We start from the raw sequence: 21,640 nt of genomic DNA on the forward strand, positions 1-21,640 counted from the left end.
GAGGGTGAGGTCTTACCGGACCCCAATATAGGGGTAATATAACCCCCCTCTTCCTATATAACCTGTTATTCTACAGACCTTTCCCAGTATTTATATTATGATATCGACATCACTCTTTATTCTTTCATATGTTATGTCCCACACGTCCAAATCTTACATTTAAATATAAAGAAAAGTTTCAAACTCTTTCACAAAGATCCACTTTGACCTCACAAAAATTTGATATTTGTCAGTCATGAAAAGTGACGCTTCAGGATATGATAAATCATAGAATTACATCGCTCTGAATCAGACGTCCGCTCACAGGTCTATAATGTCCTGGTTTTAGTTTTGTTGTTTGTAAAGTTTAGGACCCGGATAAGGTCCTGATAATGGGGATTCATAGGATAAGGGCCATTAATATGGATATTAGGGGCAGTGCAGGAAGAACGCAGAACATGTCTTAAATAATTTGGGCCTCATTCATTAAGAAAAGTTAATGCCCAGAACCGGACCATACGCTAATGAACACAGCAACATCCAATTCATCTTCGAGAGCAAAAAGGACCCTACTAAAGCCTACGATTTCAGGGGCAGAACGATAAGGGGTCTGGGCACAGTTAATGTACAGTGAGGGCATGGCTTTCTGTCGTATCTCTTGTACCAGCTACAGGTCAGGTGTAAGTGCTGATGACGGCTGTGTATACAGCTAAAACATGTGTTTGTAATCAGAGGGAACTGTAACAATGTATTATGTACAATAGACATGTATTTTAAGAAAAAAACCGATAAAAAACGTATTTTTAATGTTTTGTCATTAATAACTATATTAACAGGTGACAATTGATTTTTTTTTCTTTCTGTGCGTTCTGCTTGGACTTTATTCCACATATGTATTGGATGTGTCCCGCCGTGTATTGTGTGTTAGAGCAGAGCGCAGAGACTCATCCAACGATAGATGTATCTTCACATCCGCTCCTAGTGGAATACGGACGTGCGAATGTCTGACTTACCTGCATTTTAAAATAAAAAAACCTATATTTTCGTTCTTTTTGCGTATCTTAATGAATCGGGCCCTTCGTGTCTTATTCTCCCTGCTGTACCCACATCCTCTGTGTCAATGGTGAATGCTCGTAGGCATCAGTAATCCCTCATCATCACCATTTATTTTTATAGCGCCACTAATTACGCAGCGCTGTACAGAGAACTCATTCACATCAGTCCCTGCCCCATTGGAGCTTACAGTCTAAATTCCCTAATACACAGAGAGAGAGAGAGAGAGAGAGAGAGAGACTAAGGGCAATTAACCTACGAGTATGTTTTTGGAGTGTGGGAGGAAACCGGAGCACCCGGAGGAAACCCACGCAAACACGGGGAGAATATACAAACTCCACACAGATAAGGCCATGGTCGGGAATCAAACTCATGACCTTGGTGCTGTGAGGCAGAAGTACTAACCACTGAGCCACTGTGCTGCCCAATATAATGCAAACTAGACACTGACACCCTAAAGTAGAGCGGAGGGGGAAGCGGAACAGTAAAGCCAAGAGGTATTGGAACCTTAAATCCACGGTACGGGGGAGTTTCAGCAACATGTTTATCGTGTAACGGTTCCTGTGGTCATTTTAGAATTATTTTTAACGTTTAGATTTTGTGAGAGAAGTTGAGTAAAAAGTGATATTTCTGCATCAATCTGCACTTGAAGAAATCAAAATACTTAAAGGGGAATTTTTTTTTTTTTTATAATTGTTAAATTGGCACCGGTGAAGGAGTAATTGATTCATCATATACTGAATAAAAGGTTCTTTCAGTGACAAAACCATAATTATCTCATCAGACTCGACACATTCTGTTTCCAACCATCACTAATAATGGACGATCTACAGGTCTGTTTATAACTGGTAAAGTTTATTACTAGTAGAAATATCCTGTGGGAACACTGTCTAAGTATTACAATTGGTGTTGGTCAGCAGTGATTGGGGGGGCGCAGGAATTTGGCACAGACAGTGTACAATAAATTACTTGTTTTAGTGATTTACCAAATTGTCAAGGAAAAAAATAAAGTAACCTAAACAATAGCCCATCTGATCCGAGAGACGTGCGCTCTTCTCTTCCGCGCTGCACAGAAACTGACACATGTAACATGTTACGGGACAGCAGACGCCATCATCGGTTTACTTACAGCGTGTAAATCAATCTCTGCATGCAAAGTCTCATGTTTTTAATACCAAAAGTCTTCTCAGGGTCCTGTAACATCAGTCTCTGGGGGCCAACAGATGGTTGTGTGCAGAACAAACCTCATCCCTCGCGGGGCAGCAGAAACGTAGTCCATGAAGTTTGTAAACTGAACACCAGTTTGTTTAGAAAAGGGGGAAAGAACCTTCTAAAGTGAATAACTCACTTAAATTGTACATAAAATGTACACACAGTGAAAACAGCTGAATACTCATTAAGGCATAGAACAGAGTGTACAGTTTAAGGCATAAACATTATGAGGTTTAAAACATGATGGAAACTGATGGAAGCTCCATACGGGAGTGAAGCGCACACATCGAAAATAAAGGGAAACACCGCACTGCGCCGTCACGTGATTACAGAACTGTGTAAGAGCAAAATCTTTGTGTATTAAATGCAGCTTATTTTATCCTCGTTACCCCGTCACTTAATCTTCCTGTTTAAAACACACGTGCTATATAACACCAAATGACTCTTCCAACCTTGTAACAACCGAACACCTTTATCCCTCATTAACCCAGCCATCCAGAATCAGATTCTGCCTTTCTTAACTCAGAACGCATAGAATAAGCCGGGTGAAGGCCTTGCCCCCAAATCACCAGGAACGTCATATTACTCTAATGTCTGAAGGGTTTAGCTGAAGACACCTTTTTCCTAAGTCGCATGCGATGTGACACAGAACAATGCCGCAGACCAGCGTTCCATCACCTGCAGCATGATTCCCATAACAATGCTGCGGACTCACACTCGTCTGCAGTGTGACCCCATCATATCGCAGGCCAGCATTTACCAGCTGCAGTTTGACCACATAAGGCCAATGACCTGCGCTCATCATATGCAGTGTGACCCTAGAACAATGCCGCATGTCAGCGTTCATCGCTTGCAGTGTGACCCCGTGCCTGTGTAATGAAGATCGCTGGAGACCAATACTGCAATCCTGCGCTTGCTGTCAACTTTTTGAAAGTGATATTACTGTATAAAGCACCAGAATCCATCACTTTTTCCATCTTGTGACACCTGGTGTCCAGCGATAGGTGTTGCTGCGAAGGAACGACGAGAACACATACCTCACCCCTGCATGGAGCAATCTACCCCCCCCCAATTTGCAATCCGTGCTTTTAAAAGGAAAACAAGTGAATCTTTTCGCATAACGGGGGCATTTATGAAACCGGGTACAAAGATAAGGCAGGAAATCACAGCAACCAATCAGATTCTGACGTTTTCTAGTACAAACTAAAACAAAAGCCAATAATTGGTTGCCCTGGGTTACACCACTAGTTTTCTTGCACCAGTTTTTATGCATGTCCTCTCTAAGATGGACCGTTTGCTGCATCACCGTTATTAGGCGTACGGCCCTCCCACAGCGCCAATTTTATTGGCGGCTGCAATAGCTTCAAAACGGAATAATTGTCACTGTGCTTAATGGACACATCAGACAATGAACATGTTACACGCGTGTCAGAGGAGACACTGTACACTTGGAGCAATGTCCGTGAGGTTTCCTATATGTTGTGCTTGAGTTGTGGGAATGCAGCTTATAGTAGTCATCTTTAATATTGGCACTGGCCAACATGCTAATGAAATGCCACAAATCAAATGTCTGTAATGGGACAGAGCGGAGAATCATTCTGTGCGTGAGGATAAGGGAGACACTCTTACTTTCTGTGATGTCTGAAACGTTAAATTCTGTATTAAACACACAAGAGCCTGACCCCGGGAAACGGGGTGGCCCAAAATACATTGTATATAGAGTAAATGGGTTATGTGGTTATGTATAAACAGCTAAACTATTCATTAACATCCGAGGATACTTGTTTTGTGTTTTATCTGGTGGGTGTTACAAATGACGCACTTCTACCTACAAATCCTGAGATAAAGAGTGGAAAAATATATCTAATATATATATATATATGTATTTATATCATTGCCTAAATAAAAAAAAATAAAATCCCTTCATTATTGAAATATTTAAGCTTTTTTTTGTTTTTTGTAATTTTTTTTTTGGTGTTTTGGTTTTTTTGCGCGTTTTGTTTTTTTCTTTCAGGGCTACCACAGAACCACAACTCATAAGGAAAATAAAAGGATTGTGCAGTCACTTGATACCTGAAAAAAAAAATAATGTTTTCAGTAAAAGAAGGTAAAACACGAGCCGATTATACACAACACATAAAAGGCATCAGAAAATGATGCATCTGGGATTATTTTTTTTTCCTGTCCAATTTTAAAAATGAGAACTTTCCTGTTTCCGTTCAGTCTTTCGGGTAGAACTGCGAGGATCACTTAGGAACCGATACTTAAATAAAGGAACCGTGGCCGGTACAGCGTTCTTCCAGATCCGGTACAGCGTTCTTCCAGATCCGGTACAGCGTTCTTCCAGATCGGTCACAGGCAGTTTCTTGTTCTTAAGAAAAAAAAAAAAACAGAAAAATACAACAGACTGGTTGGACCTGGAGCAGCAACGTGTTCCGCAGCGCTGGTCTCACCCCAAAAATGCTGTTGCTGCTTTGGTAAGAAAAGTCGGTTTTTATGATTGTAACGAAGTACCTTATGGAAAAGAGCTCTGTATTTTAGCAAGGCAGCATTAGAAATGGTAGAAATATACCAATTAGGGCACAAAAGGACTTTGCATCAAGTTGTACAATAATTAACGTCTGAATATAATGTTTGTATATTCCACGTGGTGAAAGTGCATAGAGTGGGCTGGACAGGTGCGGTCCTCTCACAGTAATAAGGCCTTTCTTGCAACGTTACAGTACGTGAAGTGTCTGTGGTGACCATGGAGCCACCTGGTCCTGCAACGAAGGTCCTAACACTTTCGTTCTTCTCCCGAATGTCTTTCGTCTTCTTCGTCCGCTTCCTCGATGACCTGGATTTCATCCGACAGAGGTAACGAGGACCCCTCGCTCTGTGTCTTATTCGTATCTGTTTTCACCTTCTCCTCTTCCTCAATCGTTTTCTTCCATACTTTGTGGTTCTCACGGAGATGGTGCATGATCTCACAGCACATCCGTCTCCTCCCTTTCCGCCTCTGCGGCTCTGAAAGACACGGAGAATATTGCACAGATATCACCATTGCTGTAACTCCATTTATACACTATACAAACTTATACATCAGGCAGATTTAGAGTGGGTATGTCCCTAACAACACACAGACTGCAGCCTTGTCCATGACCAACATTTTAATTCTCAGAACATTACTGAATTTGCCAAGAATGATCAACATTCAAGAACTTAGTACGGAAACAAATATTTTATCCTGCAATAACCACAACATAGTGACCGGAACAACCGTTAAAATTTGGTGCTTCATTGGGAATATTGTTTTTATTTCTAAGAATAACAAAACAAATTTTGTTTTGCTTTTTTTCCAGAAGAGCTAATAATCTAAACAAGATACCAAATGGGGACCTTTTATTAATAGGCATGGATGGGGAACAAAACAGACAATATTCAGAATTATTCTTCTAGTTGCTGTTCAAACAATTATTGCAGCCCCCAAAAATTACCCCCAAAAATGTTATTGCCTATTTGGAGGGTAGAGACAGGGGGAGGCTACGAACAGTCTGTTTCCGTAAACATGATAATAGATCTCAGCGATGACCGGGGCGCATGCCAACGTCACAGTAATTACCGACGGCAGCATGTACGGGTTACAGTGCAGCCTCTGCTTGGGTGTCGGCAGAACTTTTTGTGAGAATTTGCTGTTTGGCCGAACTGTAAAGTATTTATTCTCTGATTCCATTCTAAAGATGAACATGATTTTATCTATGTCCGCAAACTAAATAATGATATATGAAAAATAGATAAAATAAGTAACTGTTAATGAAATGAAAACTTTGCAATAACCACGGCTGGCAGATCTGTAGATGTTCCCACATTTACTTACGTCTGAGGGTTTCTGCGATTGTTCCAATAACTAATACGCAGGAACTAGATGCAGCGACCACACACACACACACACACACACACACACTGGAGAACACACTCACTCTGACTAATATCATCGTCTTCATCATCTGTATCCAAATCATCCGCTTCATCATCGTCCTCGTCACTTTCTATTTCCTCTACATCCTCCTCCATCCACTTCCCGGGGAGCAACCCTGCGGCATCGTAGGAGTTACACAGGGGACCCACAATGTGGGTTATGAAGGATTCCTGCAGTTTGGCCAGTTGCGGAGACGATCGGTCCATGAACGGGCTGATGGGGAGCCCCAGTCTCGCTTCCTCGTCCCCCTGAAAACACATCAATGATTCCTCAATTCTGGAATGTATGTGATGTCACTAGTGTGTTCTTATACAGAGGGATATTAGGGGTCTGTTCAGAGCTCAGTGACCTGCATATAAAGTCATATTGGGGTCCTTAGTGCTGAGAACTAGATTCATTCTGTATAAACACCAAGTGCCATCTACTGGCTGTATTTGGTATCACAAGCATTTCTGTATCTGAATAGAGACTATTTCCTAACACTTCAATAATACCCTCCTCCCCCCGTGTGCAATCTTCTCCGGTGGCCGGGCTGACACCAGTGACAAACAACAGGGAAGTTGCCCAATTTTTATGTAAAGCGGAGACAAACACGGCTTAGTGTCAAAGACTGTCCCTACTTCTGTACCTGCTCATAGAATTCGTTGACAATTCCTTTCGTCCACTTCAAGTGCAGTTCCCGTTTCTTTGCAGGGCCGTTAATGTCGGCCAGTTTAATGCATACTTGTCCCACCAAGAGCCTGTCATTTTCATTGCTCCAGTCTATGCTGTTGACGTCATTCACCTGCCGGGGGAGAGGAATCCTATTATAACACCACTAAAATAAACAGAATCTTATGCACAGGATTCAGATTTAACACAAGTTAACCAGACTCAGGAAATCTCTCTCTCTCCAGCTGTTGGGGAACTACAAGTTCCAGCATGAGAGCCACTGACTGTTAGATAACCTGTGGGCCTTCAGCTGGTACAGAACTACCCTCGATATCATCAGACTCTATAGAACAATATGGAAGCACAGAAGGATCTGCATCTTAATAAAGGAATAGGCCAGGTCTCCAAAAAAAAACACCAATAATGACTGATATTTGCATATTTAAATGTAAAAGTCCCGTAGGATCAGTTTTGAAATAAAACTACCTGCATATTTAAAGTCTTGTTGGATACCCTCTATCAGAGTGTATCTAGCACTGTATGGAGATAAAGATCTGCAGAACATCATTTGACAAATAAATACCTTATACCGCGTGATTATACAGAAACCTATTATTGATCTTAGTGGTGCAATCGATCCAGGTATAAGTTATGTACTGACTGTACCTCCGATCTACAGATATTTCTGCAAAGGTCACAGAAAAGAAAATTCTACTTTAAACCAGTCTAGACCAGGCCTGGCCAACCTGTGGCTCTTCAGGTGTTGTCAAACTACAAGCCCCAGAATGAAGAGCCACAGGTTGGCCAGGCCTGGACTGGACCCTTAATGGCGACCTGGAACATCACAATGTGACAGCAATCAAAGGCCAGTTACTATTTGCAGGAGGCTGTTGGGATGATACAAACCTTCGCATTGAATTCAGCCAAGAAATCAAAATGCTTCTTCAGATCGGTGGCAAGAATGGCTTCAATGACAAGGAAACGGAACCGTTTGAACTGCACGTGGTCCAGGTACGTCAGGAAGTTGTAGTCCGGCTGGGAGAGGAAGAGGTTCCAGGCCGAGGCCGCGTGGTGGTTCTCCAGGACGGATCTGTCGTTGTACAGAACTGCCTAAAATGAAATTTAACGAGTCACTGGAAAAGTCTGAGACCACAACACTAGAGACTACACACCGTCGCAACTGAAGACAGACAAAACAAGTGTAGATATCACAACATAGCGCAGTGTCACCTATGTCAGAGGGGAAGTTATATTCACTGAAGTAACACAAGATCTGTAGTTACTTGTTCTGTTATATATCTGCAGTATCTAGAGACCAATTCGTCACCATAGACTGGACAGGAGGATGATGGGAGGGCAAGAGGCAGGAACAGATATATTCTGCAGATTATTACATTACTGACCTCTCTACAGCTCTGCAGAACATTGGAGAAATGCGTAATAGCCCCAAAGCTAGATTTAGTTCTCCTCTGTACTGTATCAGATTGGTCTCACACAGTAATCTCATCATCTATATTATCCTGGTTATCCTTGGGTATGTCCACTGAGAGCTGACAATCTCCCAGTGTGAACAGGAGGCTGCAAATACCTTGGCTGAGAACAGAGGACAATAGCTGTAATATTCCACACAGTGTCAGACAACTGCTGCCAAGTTATTGGAACATCTACATACGTGTGTGTCATCGCGAGAGGTGTCTTGTGATATTCATACACATGTATATATGGTCTGCAGGTCCTTTAACATGAAACCTTCCATTATCAGAACATTCAATCCCCTACGCATGCTCCTGAAACTCCATTAATTACCAATCTGTCCCGTGTGACCCCTCCAGCCCCGTTAGTATCATTGTACGCTATTACCCACACAAATGTATGAACGTTATATTAAGATCAGATCTCGCGTCCTTCCCTCTATGGAGAGACCTGTTGCAATTCATGGTTAAATATAAATCATAATGGAAAAGTTGAATGATTCAACGCTAAACCAATTTAGAAGCCTTAATGTCTATCCTGAAAAACGTCCCAGTCTCCCTCCATAACTATGTCAAATCGATCTTTATAATGGGATTAAATCTCCACTCAGCTGATATTCCATAATCATATTATACGTGAGGGTGAATCCCTGTTCTGGGTCCTCTAATCAAGTGGAAGAGAGAACGGCAGGACGTGCGTCTATCTGCAATGTATCGTCCCTATCCAGGGGGATTATACAGATCCCAGCAACATCCGCAGCACAGACAGCTGTCATTGCTCAGTCACACAGGACGGGGTAGTGACTGCCATTGTATGTCTAATTCAATGAGCGCTGACTGAGGGGAGGGGGCTGGGAAAAGTCCTATACTCTGCTCGTAAAAACTCCTTTTAATGAACCTAACCACATAATCTGCTTTATAAAACTAATGGACCCAGGAGCCAATGTTTTGGGGTCTTGGGGGAAAAAAAAAAAAGGAATACATTTTGTTTTCTGACGCTATTCTATAGCAAAGAAGAAGGACCCCAGGGCCAGTCTCAGGGGAGGGGGGCACCCCCACCTGGGATCAGTCTGGGTTTTAAGCAGAGGACAGGACCCTCCTTTCTAAACTGGATTACAGAAAAAGATTATCCCCCTTAATTAGAGGGAAGTTGTCAATTCCTGGCAGTATTCCCAGTAAAAGGCACCTCTACCATTAATATGTGAACTCATCGCCCCATAGACCGGGGTCCGTACACAAGCTAATAAAATAAAAAGAAATATCTAACATAGAATAGGAAAAATCAGAGGAGGTGTAATTATAGACAACCATAGAAGTGTGAAAATCAGATTATTCATTTACACCAGCTTGCCCTTGTTATCCCCAGACACAGGAGTACCCTTAGTTAATTCAGAAAGAAGAAATCTTCAGTCAAAGGACAATTTCACATTTCTTTGAAAAAACGCTAAATATTAAACATACAAAATTGTGTGGACCAAACACAAAAACGCTCTCACAACATAATACATTTACTGCTTTGTTCAGGATCACAGCAACCTAATAATATAATATATAGTAGAATAATAATGCCTTAGTACAACTAGTCAGCAATGCTATTAGTAAAATACTTAACTTAAAATAATAAATATTAAACATCCGTCTGATTCTGGCGCAGTGAGCACTCTCAGATAATACTCTGATTGAACGACCACTAATGTGACATCTTGTAATAATATATAATATACAATGTTACTTCATCTAAAGTAAGAGTTTCTGTCCTGTATGTTAATCACCTGCTCAGAGTACAATTTATTACAAAATATCTCTGTATGTAGAATCCGCACGGACACATCATACTCTGCTAAGTGCCCAATGTCCTGACGTGTAAGTGAATTTCTAGCACCAATACACATTGTAAACATTATTGTTACTTAAACACAATTAGTGGATTCCACAGAATACTTATACAAGGGGTACATCAGGAGTTCATTTAACCCTTTGGTACAGTTTTTCAGTGTTTTTTTTTCTCCTAAAATTAAATTCAAGTGTTTCTTAAATGGTTTCCAACCGCTCGTCACCTATCAAGTACAAAGTTAGCAACGTGAAACTGTTTGACCAGAATTTGTGGCGAAATTCTATTCAAAAATCTATAAATATGTTGCATCAATAGCCCCATATCCTGTTCCATAATACGTAAAGACGAAACATGATTTTCGCCCCATATAACTAATCATATTACATTTGATAAAACCAGCTCCAGCATTTTGAAGGGGATATGTTGGGGTGACTGTTCCTTACACGCCGCGGCCTACTTATGTCACAATGTGCAGAGTACCTACCCAGTAGGCAGCAGTTGTAGGGACTGTACCGATATTCATCCTATTTACTAAGAACTAGTGACATGATGGAGGCAGGACGGTGTACAGGAGACACTACGGTGATATCACACACTCACCTGAGGGGCATTCGTAGCCACCAGAAAGGCATTTGTGCGACCCGGGTGGTCGTAGTCGTGCATAGCAGCCGCCACGTACAGCGCCATTAACTCCAGCGCGGGGATGTTAGCCGCCAGGCTCCCGTAGCTGTCTTCCGTGATGGGGCAGCTCTTTGAGGACAGGTAAACGTGTACCGATCCCGTCACGCTGTCTGAATCTGGGGGAGGAGAACAAAGTCAGAAGACAACTCAAACCACAAGCGCCAGATTCCAGCAGAGCGCTAACCTCTCCGTAGAGGAAATGCGGTACTCTCAAACACAGGAGTATCACAATCCTGACATTCGTATGAATGTTACATCGTATTGTACAAGAAACCAGTATGTATGTTATCTGAAGATTATGGCAGGAGAAAATACAATCCAACAATTTAAATAGTCCTGTATTTTATTTATTTTTTAAATGCTTTTGTTATAGAATGTTCACATTTCAAAATGGATCTGGCTACATAAAAACACAGCTCCGTCATTACACTGGATTGAAAGCTCATGAGCAGCCCCCCCATCCCTTTGTTTTCATGTCTGCAATTATTTTGTCTACCATGTCCCTGTTTTAGTTATGTCCCAGTTTTCCCCCCACAGAGCACTGTGGCGTCTCACAAGTCAATGATAATAATGTTAATGCAGACGTTTGACGCTAGTGACATGTGGCGGCTATGTGCCCCAGGGATGAATAATATATATATATATATATATATATATATATATATATATATATATATATATATATATATATATATATATATACACACACACACACATATACCGTGTGTGCCACTGACGCACATAGATTAGTGGGGATGAGCCCCTCTCGTGGACTGAACACGCTCCCTGTCACAGGTTCTCCCAATTTCCTTTTTTAAACATATTTGAGTCCAGTATTGGATCACTACACAACCATCTATATTTATAGTGATGAATGCAGGAAACTTTCAGCACAAAGTCCATTTGTTGCTGGCAGACGGTGTAATGTGCTTTACTGCATTATGCTGGGTTGGATTTATTTATTATTTTACAGCTGACGGTCCGTCTGCCAAGGATGCACTTTCAGCAGAGCCAGCGGTACCCCCCATCCGTGGAGGGGCGCCAGCACCGTGGCCGAGAACGGGAAGGAGATTGAGCTGTGCTCCCATAAGATGTGTCATATCAGGGTCTCATTTCACACAGTTATACAGAGAGCAGCGACCCCCTGGGTATTAGGAACACCCGTCAGAGTGAATTTGTCACATAAAATGTCACTAAAAAGTCTTAAAAGAAAATAGATATTAAACACACAATGGGAATGATATATAAAGAGGGTTTTTTTTTTTTTAAAACTAAATTAAAGATTTGCCTTTGTTTTGTATAATGCTGCCATTAATTAGTAAAACACAATGCAGCGCAATGTGAACAGTTCAATGGCAAGATATAAAATGTGGGAACCCATAATGTAAACATACAAGATGATCAGTAATCCTACATCACATGTATGTACGCAGGAACATGTAAGAACCAAAGATATGAGATGAGGCTCCTCCCGGGACACCACATCGATAGGCCTGTACTGTGGGAGCCACACGCCGCCGAACATGGCTGAGAGCGTTAATATAGAGTGTGTTATTCACAGTGTGATCCTACGAGGGGATTTCCACATGAAGAACTACTGGCAGCAGTTGGAATGCCATTAATATCTGGAGTCATCATCATTATTGTGTATTTACAAAACTCTAAATCAGATAAAGTACAGACGTGAGTCAGAGGGTAGGAGAGAGTCCTGCTCCCAAGAGCTTACATTCTAGAGGGAGGGGGCAATACGGAGACAATAGGAGCTAGAGGGACAGGACTGGTAGTGTCCTGAGGGTGTAATATCAGGTGGGGATAAGTGATCGTGGCAGGGGGGTATTGAGAGAGCGCTTGAAAGACTACGTTGGGACAGACAGAGAGCACGAGAGAAGTCTCAGTGAGTAGACTCACAGATCACAACAAATCAGCCCAAAACCGTCCAGAAACAACCACTTATTAAACTATGTCCCAAATTCACAAGTTGTGTTTTTAAAACAGGGAAGAACAAGGTTTTGTTTAGAGTGAAATGTAGACGGTTTCTTGAAGTGGTTGTCTTAAACCATTAGACACAGCTTAATGTTCACCAATATAGTTGTGATACTGACTCAAACAACAATTGCACTTTTAAAAATAAATAACAATATGAAGACGTATTTCTCTTTTGTGAATCTGTCAGTAATTTGGTTATTTATGAGGTCACTATGTACCATAAACAATTCTGCACCATATGTTAAAGTGTTTTTTTACTTTCACAAAAATGAATATGCGTCAGTGTAACATTGATCATTGGCGTTTGGTCTGCGGTACTAGTGATCATTAAATCAACTATAACAGCTCAGATATTTCTGTACTACAAACTCCCATCCGTCTCAGGCGGGCCGGGAAGTAGTATAACTGAGCATAGAGATTAGTGCGGAAATCTGTCCGCGTCGTTATTCCCGGTTTATTAATAGTTGCCGGTGGGAGCAAGTTTACGAGTCAGCATTTTTTATCCACAACATTTGCTCGTCCAGTCGATGTTTCTCTATAGCAATATATATTATATATATATATATATATATATATATATATATATCAGTGTAATTTATAGTCCGTGTTGTGATGCACTGAGTGATGGAGCTTTTATCTGACTTCTGCAATGTATCTGTCAGCAATTTTACAGCAGATCAGAGACACTACATCACTGCCTTCTATTCCTGGGGAGTGGGTGCACTTGCAGCTTCCACCTGCTAGATGGCGCCAAACTAACAGCCTCATGATGTACAGGGTAGGACCCAGATAACTGCCCTGTGTAGGTGGGTGACTGAGCCCAATACTAAGAGGGATTCCTTTATTATTTCATTATCAAGGATTATTAGTTATAAAAGTGGAAATGTGCAGTAATCCATCGCAACTAGACATCTGCAGTCATCTAGCCTGTTTTCCAGTCGTGTTCAAGCTCATTCGCTTGATCTAAAGATTTGATGCACTACGCGCTTGGGTCCATACTTGGCGCACGGAGACGCAGGCCATGGCCGTTAACATGTATGTGGAAGACGGTAAGGGGCGCAGACGGGACAACGCTTTGATAGGAGTCCTATTTTGAGATAAATGGATTTTGGAATTTGAAAATTTTGCATATACAGAAATAACTGCAAAGTTACCAGCAGAGATTTCATTATCGCTCCAGGGATCCGATTTCAGCGCCAATTATCACAGATAAAGTGATTACACAATCCTCAGTTAAAACAGATTCTGAAGATTTAAGAGAAATAATTTGTGTATGTTTTACAGGGGTTTCCTTCCAGATGATATTGTTTTGTACAGGACCTCCAGCAAAATTTACCAATTACACGGTTTTATGTTGCCAATGTCCTTCTGTGCGGTTCAGCCATGCCTTTATATAATCAGGCACAAAGCTGGATACAACGCTGGTTGATGTTAAACGTGGGTGAAGCGGGAGAGCCAAATCGATAAATCAAGGTATTAAAAAGCTGCAAAAGCAAAGTCCATAAGACCTTTGATAAATTAGTGAAGCCGCAATGGACCAATGATGGGTCCCGTCAGTCACTGCCGGTCGCTGGCGATCTAGTGCGACATCCGGACCTGGGAATCTCTACTCAGAGAGATTAATAACAATATTGTCAGGTCTGTGACTCATCGCACGGCTGCAGCTTTTCTGCAATCAAGTGGAGATGGTTCGCCCAGGATATTTTTAGCTAAAGATGTTTAATTTCCTAATTATGTAAAGAAATATTATCCTAATGCACTGCCAGAGCCTGCGAGCTGCTGACTTCAGCAGGAGGAAACACTGGCTGCGCTGAGCGGAGGGACTCTTGGCAGCAGAGGAGGAATGATCAGCATTTACTTATCAATCAATTAACCAGAAACCAAGTACCAGAGGCTCATAAAACAGGGGCCGCAGGACAGGTGTCACATGGGGACTGCGCAGATTAACCCTTTCATTACCGGAGCCCTGTGCGCGGCTTCCCAATCTGCTACTGGGTATTAATATAATAATAATATCTCTCAGTAGTCCCCACGTTAATACCGGGGAGGTTGAGACCACAAACCATCCTGATTGAGAATTTGGAGTCTGCAGCCTCCTTTAAGCCGTCCACCAGCGGTTCTGTGTCTAGCGCAAAAACCTGCTATGCGGTGACACTCACGGCTATATAGGTCACATTTATGGGGGCAAATGTTCTGCAAATTCCCTTCAACAAACTCTGCCCCAAGAGGTCACGTCGGGCTGTGACCTCACCTCTCAATCATCAATGACAATGACTCTCCACTTACCTGCCTCATCGCTGGTCAGTTCCTGAAATCCAGGAATAGGCCTGGTGGTCAGATACCAAACCGCGTGCAGGACGTCCGTGGCGTGTACACGATTATGGTCTGGAAAACATTTCCATAAATTAATAATTTCTATGACATGGAACCAGAACACACAGAGAAATAGCTTATAGTTCTAGTAACTAATCAAGTATTCAGAAATCAGGAGAATGATGTTTTCCTTATGGAAACCCACCCTTTCTGATGACTCCACCATTATGGGACCCTTCCACCCCACCTCCCCCCAGAGAAGACACCATCCGCTATATACTCACAGGGAATATCGCGGTAGCCATTCTCTAATGCCCGGAAGAAGTTTCGGAATTCTCTTTGAGGAATTTTGAAGATTTCAAACAATCTTGTGTCCTGGAACAGGGTGTACGAAACCTGGGAGAGATCGTGTGTTTAGATATGTGCACAAACCAATATTTACACCAATATCCTGGGGACTTCTCAAACAGAGATCAGACGTATGTTTACTATGGGAGAGGGGAAAACATCTTGCATGAAACATTCTTCATTAAACACGATGTGTTGGAGACGTTATAGATTCATCTCAGGACGAGTAATTAGTGGCTACGTAAAACCAAAGCAGTCGTACAAAAACCCATTAAATCGCCATTATGTATGTTTTATTTATTTAGGATGATTTGGCTCCAGAGGCAGATTTCATTGCTGTGTGTGTGAGAAATAGGAATTTGTGTTTATCAGAGGTTTTCTTCCCTGGAAACATGAATACTATAAGTTACAGCACCTATAGAGAGTCATCACATCCTGTCACTATCATTCATTACCTTTTGTCACATTATGGAAATTGAAATAAGATCAAACATTTTCCAGCTCACACAATTCACCTCACAACATTCAACTAATGAAAAAAAGGGCAACAGTTCTTAGAATTACTGTATATACTCGAGTATAAGCCTACTTTTTCAGTACATTTTTTATACTGAAAAAGCCCCCCTCGGCTTATACTCGAGTGAGTCCCTGTTCTCCGGTCCCTCAGCTCTTATCTTCCGCAGTGGAAGAAAATCCCTCCCTCCCTCCCTACCAGGCACAGAGGAGTGTAAACACAGGGGGACACATCCAGAGCTCCTCGTCAATGAGAAAGAGATGCAAGATGTGTGTACTGTCCTAAAGACAGCCTAGTAGGAGACGGGCGCAGTACCTGGGTTGAGCAATTTATCTAGTAATTATTAATGACAAACATATCCTTTCCAATATTTTCCAAATTGTGGCATCTGCTATTCCATGTGAACGCTATATACACTATATATACACAATATATACACCTTACTAATATGGTTGCTGATTTTTTTGGTACATTTGGAGACATTTTGGGAGCATGAGTTTATTAAAAGAAGCAAGTAATTTCCCACCCTAGGCTTATACTCGAGTCAATAATTTTTCCCAGTTTTTTGTGGTAAAATTAGGTGCCTCGGCTTATATTCGGGTCGACTTATACTCGAGTATATACGGTAATAAATGAAATACTGGAATAACAGGATTGGATAAGTGAGGAGTCCCTGATATAATACTTGGTAGAGCCTCCTCTTGCTGTAAAGACAACCATCAGTCAGCTTGGATATGTCGCTACCAGCTTTGTGCACCTAGATTGGGGAATCTTTGCCCTTTCTTCCTTGCAGAATTGTTGAATTTCATGGTGAGCAGTGATGGGCCGCTGTCTTTAAGTCCATCCAGATTTTGTATGGGATTTAGGTCAGGGCTCTGATTGGCCAGGTAAGGACGTTCACCTTCCTATCCTTGAGCCACTGCGTCGCTTCTTGGTGGTATGTTCAGAGTCGTCATCATGCTGGGAGGTGAACCATCTGCCCATCTTCAGCTGTCTGGCAGAAGGAACGCAGGTATTCCTCAAGAATTATCTAATATATAAAAGCCTAGCGGCGTGTGTTAGTGTGTGTGCAAAAAACAACCGGGTGACAGAGTGCTCAAGCTGCAGCGCCACCTGCTGGGCGGAGTTATATACTACACTGACCTACTAAATTAGCATTATCTAATATATAAAAGCCTAGCGGCGTGTGTGTGTGTGGCGATGAAGATGACAAGAACCTTTTTAACACCTTAAGTAGCTTGATTTGACTAAAATGCATGAGTATCATGCACGGGTAAACTTGTAAGGTATATTTGGCATCATCCATCTTCCCTTCAATCTTGAACAATCGCCCGGTCCCTGCTGTAGAAACCATGCTCAGAGCAGGTATGGTGGGTTTTGGGAGGTCTGCTGTGATTGCTTTGTGCTTGGAGCTCAGTCCTGAAAGTTCTACCTTGGTCTCATCTGACCATGCAACTGGTCGCCACATGGCATCAGAATGATTTTTTTTTTTTTTGCAAAGCGCAAACGAGACTGTGTGTGGCACTTTTTCAGCAGAGGCTTCTTTCTTGCCACCCTGCCGTAAAGGGCAGCTTTGTGTAAAGCTTGTCAGACAGTTGTCACATGCACAGACTGACCGATCTCAGACAAACACTTTTAAGTCCTTCAAAGCTGCCATTGGCCTCTTGTTACCTTCCCTGATCAACAGCCCCCTGGTCCTGTCATCTAGTTTGGAGGGACGGTCCGACCTAGGCGAGGTATCGTTGGTGAGGACGCTTTCCACTCCTTAACAGAGCTTCAAGCGGTGCTCAGAGGGAGAGTAAGAGCCGTAGAAATCTTTTTGGATCCTTCTCCTAACATGTATCTTCCCACATCTTTATCCCGGATCCCTCGTGAAAACAACTTTCCAACCCCGGTGACGTCTCTGCCGTACAGCGCACTGATGGTTGTGGGATCCTCAAGGAACAGTTTTATTCTGAAGAAATCTAAACAACTATTACGGATGTCAGACAATGTCCAATTAGTCTGTTGTGTGATCAGGAAGGTCATTGGTAATGGTCACTTATCCAAACCAAGTATTATAGTAATAATATATTAATGGTGAAGAATTTTAGTAAATGTTATTTTCACTTTGATGTTGAGTTATTATATGTAAATACAGCTGGAAAAAGTGTGATTTTATTTATTTCAATTTCCATGCTGTAATGTGACAATAAAGGTAATTATTTCTATAGGCAGCGTATTCTGATAGGTGGAGATTGTGAATAACTGCAGGAAAATCAAAGAAACAAATCCCTCAAATGAAAAATCTTTATCTGTCTCTACCATCCAATCACACACAGAGATTTAGACTGTGTGACCGCACTGCACTCTAACAGGTTAGTCTAGGGAGGTCATTAATGTAATAATCTGCAGAATATATCACTATGTATCTGTCAGGGGGTAGATGGAACAGAGCAATGTTCTGCAGATCTATAGAGAGGTCAGTAATGTAATAATCTGCAGAATATATCACTATGTATCTGTCAGGGGTAGATGGGACAGAGCAATGTTCTGCAGATCTCTAGAGAGGTCAGTAATGTAATAATCTGCAGAATATATCACTATGTATCTGTCAGAGGGTAGATGGGACAGAGCAATGTTCTGCAGATCTCTAGAGAGGTCAGTAAATTAATATTCTGCCACTTATTATCATGTAAAGTATAAATCTTAGCTCTGTAAAACAGGAAATATAAAATTTGGGATGATAAAAATGTATAGTTCAGTTCTGGGTGCAAAATATAAAAAAAAACTGCCTCTAACCCCTGAATATAACTCAGTTTCTAAAATATAATTATTTCTGCATTTTCCTATATATATTAAATTATTTAGGTTGGGGTCCATCTATTTAATTGGAAAATTTGGAATAATTATGCTGTAAGTACTAGATGCATTTTGTTTCTTTTTATAACCTAATTAGTTTTTATTTATTTTTATTTTTCACTTGGGGAGACCCATCCGTCCGCCCTGAAGGATTCAGTGCTGGCAGAAGACAGTGACGTTTTCACATTAGTTTAGAATAGAAAGTCGCAATGCCTAATACACAGGTATGGGACATATTACAGGGAATGCTGGAGATTTCCGGATAAGGGGTTTACTCCTTATCAGAGCTCCTCACAGTGACTGTAGAACACTCATGGTCTGTGTGCGACGCTATCACCAACACACTTCCATCTCGCACGGTTTATGTTTTCTGGATAACAGGTTTTCTTGTAACACCCACATAATTCAGGGGAGTACGTGGCCTGCCATAAGCTGGGGGTCGGAGGTCACACCCTCCTGTTGTCTGCAAACTGACCCCTTTCCATAGAACCGCGAAGGGTTAACGTAAAAATGTTCACTGCGAACGGCAAACCTCCACAATGACTTACAATTCATGTCCTGGACAAATGCTCAAACGCGTTGTGCGTTACGTCACTCAGATCAGATCACTTGCCGTATTCATTTACAAATAAGCCCAATTTCTCTCTACTCACGTACATGCATTGGATATAGATATATACACTGTATATCTGTTGCATATTTCCCTCTTTACTTTAACTTACATGATCTACAGTACTCTGGAATTAAGATTGGAGCGTTGGAGTTAATCGTACGGTCAGACCTAGGCTCTGACTCGCATCCAGCTCACCTTATGGATATAGACACGTACATCTGTATTGATGACCACACCAGTCAGAGTAACCCCAATAATGCTCAACAGAAAGTGGTAAATGCAGAAAGATAACTTCACCGTATAAAAGAGCAGCGTATTTCCCAAATCTGTGCACAGACTCACAAATAACCACGAACGACAATATCTCCACCTCATCTCCATTGACTGCAACCCAAACACACAATACATCTTCCTCGGCCGTATTTCAAAGCATCGGACGCAAATGAGGCCTTCATTAATTAGGCTGTGCTGCCCGGTGTGTACAGCAATCTGTCTCGTTTATAGCAGGTATCCTGGAAAGACCTCGGATTACTCATTTTATCATTTCGGAGGTAAATGATCTCAGCCTTACAATTTGGCAGAAAACCTCAGCAATCGACTTCAGCTGCTTTGGACAATTTTGTAAAAAAATCATTTTATTGGAAGACGACGGTGCCAGAAAAAGTTACTCGTGATAAAAAGCTGCCTGTCCGCTAATGATAGTACCGTGCAGCAGAATCATTAACTGACGGCCCCTCTGTGCGTCATATTTATACTTCAATGGGGGCCATCCGCAATGACACAACCTGAGCGATATTCTGTAATAATACATTTAAAGCATCCGGAGGGAGAGGTCTCATTTCTTTTACTGAATTATCGGTTTATATAAATGCAACAATAAATATCAGTACATAAGTCAATTATATATTAGGGACAGAGATTATTGATGATCACCTATTACAGTGGAGCCATCGTGCGAGCCGTTGTGTGGGCTGAACCTCCATTCATGAGAATGCAGCCTATACAATCACTAGCCGGAAGTCATACAAGCAGTGCCTCACGCCTCATTTACTACTTCCGTCAGAGGATGACTGTTGATGCCTCGCTATGTGTAAGTAAATATCACACGTTAAGGACGGTGTCCTAGACAGGTTTTCTTGTTGCGCGTCAGAGACCATTAATATCTGTGTAATTTATAATTTTGTTTTATTGTACATATTTCATGCATCAGTTGAGTTTATGGCTCCTTTGTCTTTATAACCGATATAACGTTAGTGCACACGTAATACCCTTTAGCATAAAAGAGCAACTTCTCCTAATATTTATCACAGAACGACTTCGCTTTACGCTGCCAGTACCGCGTCCTAAGCGACAACTCCGGTCTCTTCTCTCTACGATAACTCTCACCCGCTGGAAGAGGAGAGGATTACAGAGAAGAACAGGATCGTTAGAGTCCATGAAAATGGGTTTATACTGCAGCCTCCAGCTCGGGAGGATGAGGTTCTTCTATTACGGCCTTTACAGGTTATTAGAATTAATATCTCTACTTTAAATATATAAACTTTATGTTCATTTATCAGTCCAACTGTCTTAATAACTAGTAATAGTCACAGGCTGCAGAAACTGTTACATTGTAACTTAAATATATCTGGATATAGCACATGCGGAGCGTACGGATCTCTCACGTTCCCCCACCCAATTAGTGCTCATCGTGTGTAGATCCAGGACACGTAACATACATGTAACCGCACACACCTCACTAAGGATCCTCCCGGATTTTCCTCCTGTCTTCTCCATAAGATCGAAGATTGGAAAATTCCAATTATCCAACTTCTCCAGTAAATCGTCCTGGTCCTCAATGAGCAAATCCAGAGAAGATTCTTCCTCCATCTGACAACAGACACGAAGACACATGTACACAGCGCTACATACATGTACGAGCTATACAATGCCTAGATGAACATTTTTAAATATTTGGGGGATAGAATTTTTTTTTTTTGCTACCTTCGCAATGCAATTAAATGTATAGAATCTCACACGTGCGTTCTGTGAGAGCAACACGTGGAGAGGTGAATATGTGGATGTTCTGTATGTCCGGTACCTGCTCGCATGCTCCAGTAAGTTGTCACGTTAGCAGGTAGCGGACTCTGTCTCCTCGGGTGAGCGGTGGCACGCTGCAGCGCATGAAGACGGCCCTCTCTATTTG

At 41.8% G+C, this 21,640-nt stretch overlaps 1 protein-coding gene across 1 annotated transcript in view; it reads right to left on the reverse strand.

Annotated features, from left to right (window-relative positions):
- Positions 1-1,866: 1,866 nt before the first annotated feature.
- The window catches only part of PDE3B (phosphodiesterase 3B), a 90,570-nt gene continuing 70,796 nt past the window's right edge, over positions 1,867-21,640 (reverse strand). The window contains exons 9-16 of the mRNA XM_075187602.1: positions 21,190-21,324; positions 15,424-15,535; positions 15,113-15,211; positions 10,760-10,956; positions 7,760-7,963; positions 6,831-6,986; positions 6,204-6,450; positions 1,867-5,250 (exon numbers count right to left, since the gene is read on the reverse strand). Of these exons, the coding sequence (XP_075043703.1) occupies positions 5,021-5,250; positions 6,204-6,450; positions 6,831-6,986; positions 7,760-7,963; positions 10,760-10,956; positions 15,113-15,211; positions 15,424-15,535; positions 21,190-21,324 (1,380 nt within the window). The 3' untranslated portion in view covers positions 1,867-5,020. The remainder of the gene's footprint in view (positions 5,251-6,203; positions 6,451-6,830; positions 6,987-7,759; positions 7,964-10,759; positions 10,957-15,112; positions 15,212-15,423; positions 15,536-21,189; positions 21,325-21,640) is intronic.

Source organism: Mixophyes fleayi, chromosome 10 (assembly GCF_038048845.1).
Source record: "Mixophyes fleayi isolate aMixFle1 chromosome 10, aMixFle1.hap1, whole genome shotgun sequence".
Taxonomy (NCBI): domain Eukaryota; kingdom Metazoa; phylum Chordata; class Amphibia; order Anura; family Limnodynastidae; genus Mixophyes; species Mixophyes fleayi.